This window comes from Taudactylus pleione, unplaced genomic scaffold (genome assembly GCF_031769625.1).
Source record: "Taudactylus pleione unplaced genomic scaffold, aTauple2 ptg000703l, whole genome shotgun sequence".
NCBI lineage: Eukaryota > Metazoa > Chordata > Amphibia > Anura > Myobatrachidae > Taudactylus > Taudactylus pleione.
Genome location: NW_028285105.1, coordinates 4,984,364 through 4,998,152, shown reverse-complemented (window position 1 = coordinate 4,998,152; position 13,789 = coordinate 4,984,364). Strand labels below are relative to the sequence as shown.

At 46.6% G+C, this 13,789-nt stretch overlaps 1 protein-coding gene across 1 annotated transcript in view; it reads right to left on the bottom strand.

Moving 5' to 3' along the window:
- The window catches only part of LOC148477657 (N-acylethanolamine-hydrolyzing acid amidase-like), a 43,999-nt gene that overhangs the window by 23,975 nt on the left and 6,235 nt on the right, over positions 1–13,789 (bottom strand). The window contains exons 3-4 of the mRNA XM_088456413.1: positions 6,769–6,895; positions 6,539–6,629 (exon numbers count right to left, since the gene is read on the bottom strand). Coding sequence (XP_088312539.1) covers positions 6,539–6,629; positions 6,769–6,895 — 218 coding nt within the window. The remainder of the gene's footprint in view (positions 1–6,538; positions 6,630–6,768; positions 6,896–13,789) is intronic.

Here is a 13,789-nt window from a genome sequence, read left to right as displayed (position 1 = left end):
GTGGGAGGTTTTGCAGTCTCCTGTCGTAAGGGACATAACAAACCTGTAAAACTTCTATTTTGGGATTTAGTGGTCCTAGACGTCCTTTTGATATCGGTGCACTTTCTTCAAGCATCCTTAAAATGGGGCCTGTGATGGACCAATCAGGTTCTTACACAGTTAGGCATCATTCATGCAGTGATTGACAAACATTGTACATGTGTCTCTACTTGTCTTGGGCATTTCAGCGTGCAAAGAAGAAAAACAAGAGATATGGTAAGAACTTACCTTTGTTATCTCTGTTTCTACGAAGTCCATAGGGTCCACAGGGTTGACCTTGGGGGTATAGCTTGGATCTGGATCCACGGGCACCATACAGTTAAAGCTTTAGCTCCCAGGATGCACTTGGGTCCTCCTCTATACCCCGCCCCCGAGCCACAGGCACCTCAGTTGGTAAGTAGCCTAGGCCGAAGGAGGAGACTAAACAGAGAGAAGGAAGACTGGAACACACAAGAAACCATACTCACAGAAATGGGAGACGGAAACACCGGTGACCAGTACCACAGCCCATTTGAAGCCAGGTGCGTCAGGGCGGGCGCCCTGTGGACCCTATGGACTTCGTAGAAACAGAGATAACAAAGGTAAGTTCTTACCATATCTCTTGTTTTCTACTTCAGGTTCCATAGGGGGTCCACAGGGTTGACCTTGGGGATGTCCCAAAGCAGTTCAACTAATGGCGGGGATGCTCCTGAGCAGAAAGGAGAATCCTGCGCCCGAAGGATGCATCCTGAGAGGCAAAGGTGTCAAACGCATAAAACCTCAAAAATGTCTGAATTGAAGACCAAGTGGCCGTCTTACACAGCTGAACAGCGGAGGCACCACGTCTAGCAGCCCAAGAAGGGCCTACAGACCGAGTGGAATGAGCCTTAACCGAGACTGAAACAGGCAAAGGTTCCTGTATATAAGCCTCCCCAATAACAGAACAAAGCCAACGGGCTAAAGTTTGTTTGGTTTCCATAAGAGGGGTTGGCCTGCCAACAAAGAGGATGAACAACGAATCGGACTTCCTAACACAGGCCGTCTGTTCAACATAAATTCTGAGAGCCCGGACCACGTCCGGCGAAGCCTCACCAGCCGTAAGACCCGGAGCCTGAAAAGCTGGTACCACAAGTTCCTGATTTATGTGGAACTTAGAGACTACTTTAGGCAAAAACTCAGGACGGGTGCGAAGCACAGCCCTGTCCTGATGAAAAATCAGGAAGGGGGGGTTACAGGAAAGTGCCCCCAACTCGGATACCCTCCTGGCCGAAGCAAGAGCCAGGAGAAACACAGTCTTAAGTGTTAACCACTTGAGGTCAACCGACTCAACAGGCTCAAAAGGAGGTCCCTGCAGGACCCGAAGAATCACCGCCAAGTCCCACGGAGCCACTGGAGGCTGGAACCTCAGCACACCTTGGAACAAGGTGTGAACGTCAGGCAGTGAGGCAATCCTTCGTTGGAACCACACTGACAGGGCCGATACATGAACTTTTAGGGAAGCAAGCCGTAAGCCCAGGTCAAGACCTGACTGCAGAAATCCCAATATCCTAGAAACTCTGAACACCTGAGGGTCATAGCTTCTAGACTCGTACCATTGAAAGTAAGTGTGCCACACTCTGTGGTAAATCCGTGCAGAGGCAGGTTTACATGCCCTAAGCATGGTACTGTTGACAGAGCTTGAAAAGCCCCGGGACCTTAAGACGGCTGTCTTAAGAGCCATGCCATCAAAGACAGTCGACCCAGATCCGGGTAAAGGCAGGGATCCTGAGACAGCAGATCCCAACGTTGAAGCAGAAGGTACGGAGCGTCTACAGACAGGCCCCTGAGAACGGAGTACCAAGGACATCCGGGCCAAGTTGGAGCCACCAGCAGAAACGTGCCTCCGTCCCGTTTGATCTTTCTGAGTACCCGAGGGAGCAGGGAGATTGGAGGAAACAGATACGCTAGGTGAAACGACCATTTCACTGACAACGCATCCACTAGGCTTGCGCCCGCGTCCCTTGTCCTGGAGCCGTATATGGGTAACTTTTGTGACGAGAGGCCATCAGGTCCAATTCCGGCAGTCCCCACTTGTCCACGAGAAGTTGAAACACCTCTGGTTGAAGCAACCATTCCCCGGGATGCACGTCGTGACGGCTGAGGAAGTCTGCCTCCCAATTGAGGACTCCTGGGATGAAGACTGCCGATATTGCTGGAAGGTGGCACTCCGCCCAAGTCAGGATTTGGGACACTTCCGACATCGCAGCTCAACTGCGAGTTCCTCCCTGGTGATTTATGTATGCCATGGTGGTGGCGTTTTCTGATCGCACCTGAACTGCTCTTCCGAGAACGGTGCCTGACGCCAGAAGAGCACGGTACACTGCCCGTAGCTCTAGAATGTTTATGGGAAGGACGGCCTCCTCCGCCGACCAATGGCCCTGAAGAGACAACGAGCCGGTCACTGCCCCTCAGCCCCGGAGACTGGCATCTGTCGTGAGCAGAACCCAGTCCAGAATCCAAAAGGGGCGACCCTGGCTAAGATGAGCTGACTGCAGCCACCACGCCAAGGACCGGCGCACTTCCGGGGACAATACCAGCATCTGGGATCGGATCCGGCGGGACAACCCGTTCCATTCCACAAGAATCTGCCCCTGCAGGGGTTTGTAATGGAACTGGGCGAACTCCACCATGTCGAATGCCGACACCATGGACCCCAGGACTCATTGCCGAATGTATTGACACCCTGCCACTGCTTAGGCAACCGTGTATCCTCAGTTGTAGGGAGGATACCTTTTCCAGAGTCAAGAAAATCCTTTGTTGACTGGAGTCCAGAAGTGCTCCCAGATGGACCATCCGTTGAGATGGGATCAGAGACGACTTCTAACAATTTATTAACCACCCATGTGCTTGAAGACAAGCAATTGTCAGGTGTAGATGATGAAGAAGCACCTCCGGGGAACTCGCCAGCAGCAGCAGATCGTCCAGGTACGGCAGCAGCCGTATACCCTGACCCCGAAGGTGGGCAGCCATGACTGCCATCACCTTGGTGAAAACCCTCGGAGCCGTGCAAAGAACGAAAGGCAATGCCCAAAATTGGTAGTGATGGTACCGCTGATGTCCCGGTGCCACGGGCACATGGAGATAGGCGTCCTGGATATCGAGGGAGACCATGAAGTCCCCTGGTTCCATCGCCAGGATGATGGACCGCAATGTTTCCATCCTGAACCTGGGAACTCTGAGGTACTTATTCAGAGACCTTAAATTCAGAATAGGGCGATGAGACCCATTGGGTCTCTGCACCAGAAACAGAGAGGCGAAGCTTTGGACTCGTCCAGCGAAGGACTCGTGCAAAAAAATTGGTGGGGCGGCCTGCACCGAAACGACAGGGCGTACCCCTGAGAGACTACTTCTCGAACCCAAGCATCCATGGTGGTACTGAACTAACACTGGGCGAATCTGAGAAGTCGGCCTCCCACTCTGGGGTCCCCCAGGGAGAGGCCCGTCCCGTCAGGCAGCAGGTTTATCCTCCTGTTTGGAAGAGGGGCGCCAAGCATTCCATATGCTTCTTGGGTTTGGATGAGGCTTTGGTCGCTGAATGTCTCGGGAAGGACTGGCCCATGGCCTTACCCTGAACCCGAAAGGATCGAACGGCAGTGCTCCTCACCCTAGCCGGCGCAGAAGCCGAAGGGAGGAAAGCAGACTTGGACTTAGCCAAGGTATCCACTATTTTGTCCAAATCTGGACCAAATAGCAAACCTCCAGACCCTTTTTAGAGTCCGCATCAGCCCTCCAGGACCGCAGCCACAAGGATCTCCGAGCAGACACAGCCGCAGCCGAAACTCTATAGGTTAACATGCTTGCGTCCAATGACGCTTCCCCAATATAGGAAGCGGCATCCCTCATTTGTGCCACTAATGCTCTCTGAACATCCGGAACATCGTCTGTAAGAGAATCCTCCAAGGCATTGGCCCAGTTCTCAATGGCTTTAGCCACCCAGGAAATGGCCATGGACGGGCGCACCACCGCTCCGGAGAGCGAGTAAATGGACTTCAAACAAATCTCCACTTTCCTGTATGTTGGATCCTTTAAAGAGGAAATAGACGGCAATGGTAGCGTAGCGGTTTTAACCAAGCGAGTGACATGTGAATCCACCGCCGGTGGAGTCTCCCATTTCCTGCAATGATCCTCAGGAAAGGGATAAGGAGAAGCCAACCTTTTCTGCGGTTGGAATCTCTTGCTAGGTAATTGCCAGGCCGCCGACATATGATCCGCCAACTGATCGGACAGACACATTAGAAGTAACCTTTGCTTTCTTGAAGTCAGGAAACTTCGACTTAGGGACTGGTGCCTCCTCTTCTATATTGAGAATAGCCCGCACCGCCCTAACTAATGCTGGAACATTAATGGAGGACCTAGGCTCAACCTCCTGTCCCACAGCACCCAAATCAGAATCCTCATGGACCTCTCCATCCGATTCTGATACCTGCGCAGTGAGTAAACTCACAACAGGCCGCTAGGTCGCCTTCTGTGGCACATCACCCTGCAAAAATGACTGAAAAGCTGAGGATGAGGCCGCCAAACTCTGTACCGAGTTGGAGAGATGAAAAGGCACTACAGACTGTTGTGATACAGGGGGAGGCTGGACATACACAGGCAGCCCCGAATACTGTCTCACAGTCTGGGCCCCGGAGGGAGACCGCAATACCTGCGGAATATCCGGGGAATGGGAGATAGAGTGCTGGGACAATGCCCCAGAAGGGGTCACTGTAGGGATCGACATCTGCAATAGATGTCAGCACTTGTGAAAACATCGCCCAAGGGGGTCCTGCTGCATAGGGGGTATAGAGGGGCCTGGTGCCAGCTGGCACTGCCCGCAAAGACCATCCTGAGATAAATCCCCCCCATTAACACCAGCAGAACAGCGTCTGCAGGAAAGCAACACAGGAGCCCCGGAGTGCTCAGTCTCCTCATCAGACATGATACAGTAATTATGCAATAAATACTTATCAGCAGAGGACATACGGTGTTAACACCCCCGCACTCACCAGCATGCAACACAAACAGGCCCAAAAATATGGTACTGTGTAGCACACAACAGTATGTGACTGACCTCACAAATACATGATTTATAAAAGTGAGCTTAATAGAAAAACGCCCCTCCCCCACACACCTTCGGGCTGTAGGAGAAGCAGAGGGATAGACATAAGCTGACAGCAATTAGAAAATAAGTACAGACAGCAGCACTAGCAAAGTCACATACAATGCAGGAAGATTGCACTTACTGCACCAATCACTACCCTCAACCACCCAGATTCAGTGTCTGGGGGGAGTTATAGCGCCGTGTACACTGTCCTTTTGGTGGGGAGAGGTACACAGGGGGACCTGACCATGCACCTGCCTGGGAGCCTGCGTTATAGCCGGAGAGCTCTGAGGAGGAGTGGCCAGCAGAGGAGCAGCTCAGCGACGCCAGTACACATGAGAAAAGGCGCGCTGAGCTGAGGGGAGGAGCCGCTAAACCAGGGAAGGCTGCCTCCCCTGGCTAGTATTTAACCCCAGGGATGCCGGTCCCCCCCCGGAACTTATACCCTGGTGGTCCAGCGGAGCGCGGGGTATGCCTGCATGAGGGGGAGCCCGCCGCCGCTACTAGCGCCGCCGGTCTGTCCCCAGAGAGCGGCGGCAACTGACTGCATTTATCCCCGCGAGCGGCACTAAGAGCGCTGCTCGCGGCTTGCCTGTTCCCCGTAGAGTCCGGCAGCAGTCAGAGGGAGGTCCCGGAGCCATGCTAGGACTAACTCCGGGGTCCCGCTGCGATCCCCAGAGCAATACTGGCGTCGCAGCGCCAGCGGGGTGTTGGAGCGGCAGCGTGGACGTCCAGAAGGACAGTCCTATGCTGCCGCATTAAGTGTAAAACACGAGAGAAAAAATAAAAAACTTTTCTTCTGTAAAAATAAAGCTATGGGGCTGCTGCAGCCCCACTGCACAGTGCAACCGACTTCGGCCGGCACCAAACTGAAACTGAGGTGCCTGTGGCTTGGGGGCGGGGTATAGAGGAGGACCCAAGTGCATCCTGGGAGCTAAAGCTTTAACTGTATGGTGCCCGTGGATCCAGATCCAAGCTATACCCCCAAGGTCAACCCTGTGGACCCCCTATGGACCCTGAAGTAGAAAGGGTCGAATTATTTTGTTAGGGCTAAAATAATAAATTTGGACCTAGAAAGTGTATTTAAATGATTTATTTCATGATTCATAAACATCCAAGTACTGTATAAGCCACATTTCAGAATCAAATAAAAGTGGCATATTAATCAATGTAGGGCAAAGGAAAGTAGAGAACAAATGAATACAAAGAACAGTTTTAACTTGTCTGTTTTAGTTTCTGTTTTTTTTTTTTTTTTTTATTCTATATTTAAACATTTAAATGCAACTTTTCAAACCACTATTTTTTTAATGTATATACTGATTTTAGCACATCTCCTTTCAAAACAAGAAATATACATTTGTGCTATTTCTAAATTCAAATAATTTGATCATTGCTATATACCTCTTGCATCTCCAGACACAGTAAACTTGTAGGGGCTTTGACCAGTCCACAGTCCAACATAGCCTAAAAAGGTGGTTCCTGTATAAGCAAACTAGAAAAGAAGTGATAACATTTCAATACTCCGATAATATGTGAGATATGTAGATTCTCTATACTGAGTAATATAAGGCTACAAACTAGCTTCTCCATACAACAGTGTACAAAGAGAGCTTAGGACCTGAGCACATTACCTTTCCATCCCTTATGAAATCCAAATCGATAGTTAGGTTTTTTAATAGATCAGAAAAGGGATAGTCCAAATTTCTTCCATGGTAAATATTTCCTTCTTCATCTTGTGCAATTATACTAGTGCAAAACCTGTGTTACAATACAAAAATAATCACATGGATATTGCTTACATAAGGAGGAAATTAATTAGCCTTGGTAATTTACTGCGATCTAATTGATCCCCCAAAGCTATTCAATTAGCCCAGAAGTGCAGCTCTTATCAGGGATTTTTTTTTCAGCACTGCACAAACAGTGGAAAAAAAATCCCAGGTAACTAGGTGGTTAACGGGTGCCACGACCCTGCTAACGTACGAATCTGTGAACTTTTCACGGATTCTGTATGTCATCGCCCATTAAACCGCGTTAACGCCCTTTAGCATGTTCATTTAACGGGTGTTACCAAAGGTGTCGGGTGAAAAAAAAAGAGTGCAGTTGAATACCTACCTCCCTTTTTCACCTGTCAAAACTTTTAATGGTTAATTGCATTCCCCCCCATAGAGTATTAACATAAACTTTTAGTATATAACAGAGTCATATTAACAGAGATTCAGACAAAACATATCTATTGAGATGGCACATATATATTATACAGTATAATACAGCTTAGATTTAAACAAATTATCCTCCACGAGTTACTGTAGAAATGAAAAGATGTATTGAAACCATATTTACCAACTAAATGTCGTGATTCATGTCATTTAGCCCCATCTCCTATCTACAGACCCGAAAATTTCTCTGAAAATCTCCCCATCCTACTTGATCCAGTCAGCGCAGCGGCAGCAGTCATGACAGCAGGAGGAACGGTCCCCAGAGTGAACTTCGGTCAGTTTAGTTCTGCCCAGGGTTGTGGGGGTTACTAGTGGGGGCACTGCCTAAGATGCACTACAAGGGGTACTGCATAAGGGCACAACTACAGGGTACTTTACATAAGGGGCATTACTACAGGGGGCATTGTATAATGGGCAGTACTACAGGGGGCACTACATGAAGGGCAGTACTACAGGGGTCTTTACATAAGGGGCACTACTACAAGGAGCAATGCATAAAGGGCACTACTACTGGAGGCATTGAATAAGTGGCACTACTATAGTGGGCATTGCATAATGGGCACTACTACTGAGGGGGCTTTGCATAAGGGGCACTACTACTGGGGACATTGTATAATGGGCACTACTACTGGGGGCATTGCATAATGGGCAGTACTATTGGGGGTACTACATAAAAGGGAAGTACTACAGGTAATTAATATGGTGTAGGGGTGCCTTGAAAAAATAAAGGAGACCCTAAGGGTGCCTTGAACTGAAAAAGTTTGGGAACCACTGAAATAAGGCCTTGTCTGCATTTCAGTTGTCATATGGTCAACAGTGGCTGTGGTACTGTATATGCATTTCAGCACTTAGGTATGTATGAGCTTACTTGTGTAGGCTCATAAATTCAGATTATTATAATTGGTGGCTTTATCACACTTTTACTAATATTTTATGCACAGAAAATCAGGGCATACCTGATGTGATCTATATAAGGTGATTTTCTTTATTTTAAACAGAAGCCACTTAACAGTATGCATGTAATGAATGAACAGTAATGAATATTAACTTTGATACAGTTATTTTTGTTACTTAGCACCAGCTTCCATAGCTTTTATTTCTATTGGTTTCTAGCTAAAAACAGTCTATATATTAAAATATAAATGGGATCATCCATTCAGCACCCTAATCTCTAGTGGAGCCAAATGGGCAATGAGAGACCTGGAAAACCCTAGCCTTATTTTTACAAGCAAATGGTGTAAGGGGGCCCAAACCAGTATGTTGCCTAGGGCTCCATAGAGTCTTAACTCACCTCTGCCTGTATTAAAGTAATTTATCAGACAGCTCAACTTGCTCATTAACTAGAACTGCTTTCACTCGTGCTGCTTCAGTTCAGTAGAACCATTTCAAAACATGTCCCTATTGCAGCTAGTAAGGAGAATATTTAGTAGAGGGCGGGGGGCTGTAACTGTGGCAGATCTACAGATCTATTTCTGTATTGTGATGCTAGCCATACACCTGCATGATTTCGGGCCGATTGCCCGATTTTCGATGAGTCATAAGATGGATTTTGTGAAAATCGTGTATTTGTTTAGTAAGATCAGATACGATGCGCGCTCCCGCAGCTTCTATAATCAGATCTTATGATCAGATGTACAGCACATATGTTCCATCATATCGTGTGCAGATCGTGCCGTTTATTTTGTTTATGCGATCCATCGTGTAGCAATTCAAGTAATTTCAATGACTGTTTCCCTAATGAACACAGGATCGATCATACGACAGATCCTGTGCTAAGAAAAACAACAAACATGCTGCCGGGACTGCCAGGGAGCTCTGGGGAATTGTAGGGAAATCGTATGATGAATCGGATCTTATGCTGGTCGTGTAGGTGTATGGCCAGCTTGACTGATCCTTCCTGCATGGACATAATAAACAGGTTCCTCCCATTTATTTCAAATCAACACACCTAGATGTGAGAATTGCCTCATATGAATAACTGTTTTTTCATATGTATAATGTTCAAGGTTGTAAAACTGAACTCTGGAGTTTCACATCCTCTTCTAGAAAAAATAAATAAGTCACTTCTTCTTTCCAGAAAGAAGTAAAATGATTTTCATTTGTTTCAACGAAATGAATGGAATGTGCAAAATGCTCACCTAGAGAAGAGGAGTGTACTCAGTGCTGTATAAACTGTACATCTGATTCTTACTTTAAATATAAGCTCAAATACTTCCTTATTTTAACACACAGAAGCAGTTCATAGGCAGACAGACATTTATTTATGCAAAACAAATACTTGATATTTCCATTTTGACTACAGCATAAAAGGAGAAATACAGCACATGTTCATATTAACTCTGTGTTTCTATTTAATTATATTTTACAAGTAACATACTACTTTGCATTTATTGCTAACATTGGGCCTGATTTAGAGTTGGACGCAAATCATGTGCAAAACTTTGAGCACTCCTATTGTGTACTTCTGTGCGACGGACTGAGCGAACCCTGTAACGCCCACTTCGCATATCTGAGCAATGCTCAACTGCGCTAAACAGGCTCATGACACTCCCATAACAAGCCCCCAAAACACGCCCATAACACCCCCTAAAAACACGCCCATGACACTCCCGTAACACGACCATGGACACTCCCGTAACACGACCATGGACACTCCCGTAACACCTGCGATCACTTCAGGACACTTCCCAGTCTCCACCCTGAAACTCTAATGGATCGCAGATGCCGTCTCAAGTCATGGCGATGCCGTATGTAAATGCATACGCCATCACACACATTGGTTTCCTAGACTTTTGATGCTTAGCAAACAATCACACAACCATTAGCACTGCCCCACCTTCGAATCAGCCCATTAGCCAGACAGTACTGTATATATGAAATGTTATTACATTATTATATTGTGTACAGTTTACTGTATGTTGTAGGATAAATACTTCCCCAGCCATGTCACCTATGCATGAAATCCTGAAAACATGAGATCATAATGTCACTTGGCATTTACCTCTAACACTGAAAGCATATCTCTAAGCTTTCTCTACATTAACATGGAGAAAGGTATACAGAATAGGTACTCCTGACATACACCTGAAGCATATGCTAGTTTGTACAGCAGTGGCATTACCCTATTTGTACACTATATAGTAACGTAATGAAGTGTGATATACACAAGAGAGGATATTTGCACCTAAGTGTTCAGGGTGCGAGAGATTACAGATTTTAGTTAAGGCTGGGATGAGCCCAGAAGCCAAGGATCAACTGTAATGGTATAGGGTTAAGTGGACAGCTAGTAGAGTAGTTAAATGAGAGAAGTGACTTCATCTTCATGTGTGGGGATAAAAGGAAGAGAAGGTGCAAGAGGGTATAGAGAATGAATTGAATAAATTGTCGATCGAGGAAGCATGATCCAATTAGATCAAATCTATATTGACCAGAAAATATGACGCAAGATCTTGAGCACTGATTTTAGTCACAAAGGTTAGTTTGGGAGTATTGAGAAGATATTTAAAATTTGCTCGGGTTAACAGAGATGAAAGTGGAAGTATGTCTGTTTGGCTGTGTCCAGAGCATTTCAATATGAATCGTAGATACAGTATATATGACAGTCATTAGAAGTACAAGATGCTCTCCAATGTTATTCTGCTTAGAAAGTTTTCTATGGCATTGTGTTTCTTTAGTGTGCCACAGATGACATTGTGGTTGATGTGGAGAGGAAAGAGAAGCTAAAGTCAAGTTATTAAGGGCTGTTCATAGAATTTGGTTAAGATGTAGTGCTGCCAGATCAGGGGAGAAGCAGGGCCGGACTGGCCATCTGGAACTTCTGGCAAATGCCAGAAGGGCCGATGGCCTTGATGGGCTGGTCCGGGCTGAAACCCTGGCTACACCTTCTGGCGCATTGCTTGGTCGGGATACTTAGAGACGGAGGTGCGTGGCAAGGCGAAAAAACCGCGTCTGGCGAAGTCACGCCTCCTTTTCACAAGTGCACACTTTCGGCGTGCTCACATGTATTCATGCCAGGGCTGGTCTGAAGCCCCAGTCTGTCCATGGTAAGAAGATTGTAAAATTTGGGTTGAGAATTTGATGCAAAAAGTGCAAGGTTGGTGACAATTAAAAGAACTGAGAATTCTGCGGGTAAGTAGAGGCTTTATGACAGCAAATAAGTTTAACTAATGGAGAAGAGCTTGCAGCTGATGATCTGAGATGGGGAAAGACAGTGTTAAGGAAATCAGAAACTGATTTAGAGGAACAAAGGGGAATTATTTATTTCTATAAGAGAATAGGGCTTTCATGAGCAGTGCTGTTGTACTGTAAGTCACTGTTTTCTTGTTTTTGCTTATTTGTTTATGTACTTTGTTAGGTGCTCCGGAACTCTTGTGGCTCCATATACATAAAGATAATAATTATATATACAGAATCGGTATGTAATGCCAGCGGCTCATTAGCCTCTGGATGAAATACCGACACCGGAAGCCTGAAGGGTCTACGTCCTGACTGGGTCTGGTAAGTGCCCTAACTCTCCCCTGTACCCCCCTAACCCTCCTTTCGGGGTGCCTAACCCTAACCTCCCCCCGGTGATGCCTAACTCTAACCCCCCTTCCTGCACCCTGAACCTATCCCTCCCGGGGGGGGGGTCCCTGACCCTAACCACGCTTCCCATAACCTAGTCCTAACCCTCCCCGGGGGGTGTCTAACCCTAAGTCCCCCTGGTGGTGCCTAAACGTAACCCTCCCCTCCCCCCCGCGGCTAACAGCTACAAAGCTTCACTTACCTTCATTCAGGATGCCGGGCGTCAGGATTTCGATGTGGGGGTAAAGATAGGCGTCGGGATTTCGACGCCTATCTTTAGTCCCGGGTTGGGACTCCATTGTCGGGATTCCGGACGGCGGTAATCTGACTACATATATACCAAAAATTACCAATTGGAGACCCTGTTACCGCTGTGTTCTTGGGCTGTACTTGTAGTTTAATGATTTTTCTTATGTATTTTAAATGTTTAGGTACACTTCATATAATTCGCTAAAGACTTGTGGAAAGAAATTCAGATGTTTTTTACTAGTGTTTTAGAGGTCTAGAAGATAAATCTAAGAACATTGTTAAATTCTCCATATGAGTAAGCCCTTTCTCTTTGGTGCAACCATAGATTTCCGCATGTTACATATAATGTTAGCTCTGGCACATAAAGGCTTAAATATAAACACTATGGAGCTCATTCAGACCCACTCGCAAGATGCGATCGCTCGCTGGCAAAAAGGGGCCGGATATTTAAATTAAGCGATCGCACTGCGTCACGTAAGGATCCCACTATGTGTTTGCGAGCTACGGCAAAGTGCGTTCGCAAGTGTCTGAAGATGCCCCCTTGCCACTCGCAACACGTCATCTCCATGAAATGTATGATTAATCGGGGCTATCGGAGCTGCTCGCAGCCCCTGGGGTTGCGTTTCCCCGCTGGAAGCACTGCGATCAGTGCGGGCTGAAATACATGCATGTGACGTGTACAATGATGCTACTTTGCTAATTATGCACGCCCTTTAAATGGCATTTTACCGGCCTGACACGCCTGTATTTGCAACACCACTCCCCCGTTCACAAGCACCTTCCGCTGTTATCACCCACAAACGGCACTGTCACTCAAACTAGCGACTTGATAGTGGCTTACGAGCAACCAAAATCAGATCACAATGAATGGCTTGCGCACTGCGAATTATACGCATGCGCAGATGGACGAAAAATCGATACACAGTGAGCGAGTGGGCATGAATCAGGTCCTAAGGACATTGGAACTATTACAATGCATTATCTGGATAGAATATAAAAATAAAAAGTTGCCCTTTAAACTGTTCTATTAGTAACTTTCTTTAACTTGCATATTATTAACACTATCTTTAAAGATGACTGCCAAAGATGTGATAAAAGCTGAAGATTAGCACCATTGTTGGGATGATCCTGATTACGTCCAGAAAATAACCTTGAATAAGATAGGAATGGTAAGAAGCATACTGTACTGTAGTCTGAACAAGTAATGACACAGACATTCCAAAGCTATTGTGACTGTGTTATTGACATGAACGGAGCTTGCGCAGTAAAGCCGCTCGCGGAGACAGATGATTATCGGATCAGCTTTTTCCATGCCGGAGCAATGGTTATTTGCTCCGGAGCTCGCGGGGAGTTAGTATGTTACTTATCGGGGTCCGTTCGGACCCAGATAATTAACATAATGAATAGACCCCTAGATGAACTGTTAAATAGAATTGATGCCATGTGCAATCACATGTCACACAGTAAGGGACGGATGACACGGCATGTATAACAGAACGTCACATGTATGCCTGGTGCTTGTTTTCATATTCTAATGAACTGCCTTGGGAAGTGAATCAGGTTTACCTGCATTAGATGTGTGCAAAATGTTTCAATAACAGCAAATCAAAAAATGCACTTGTGG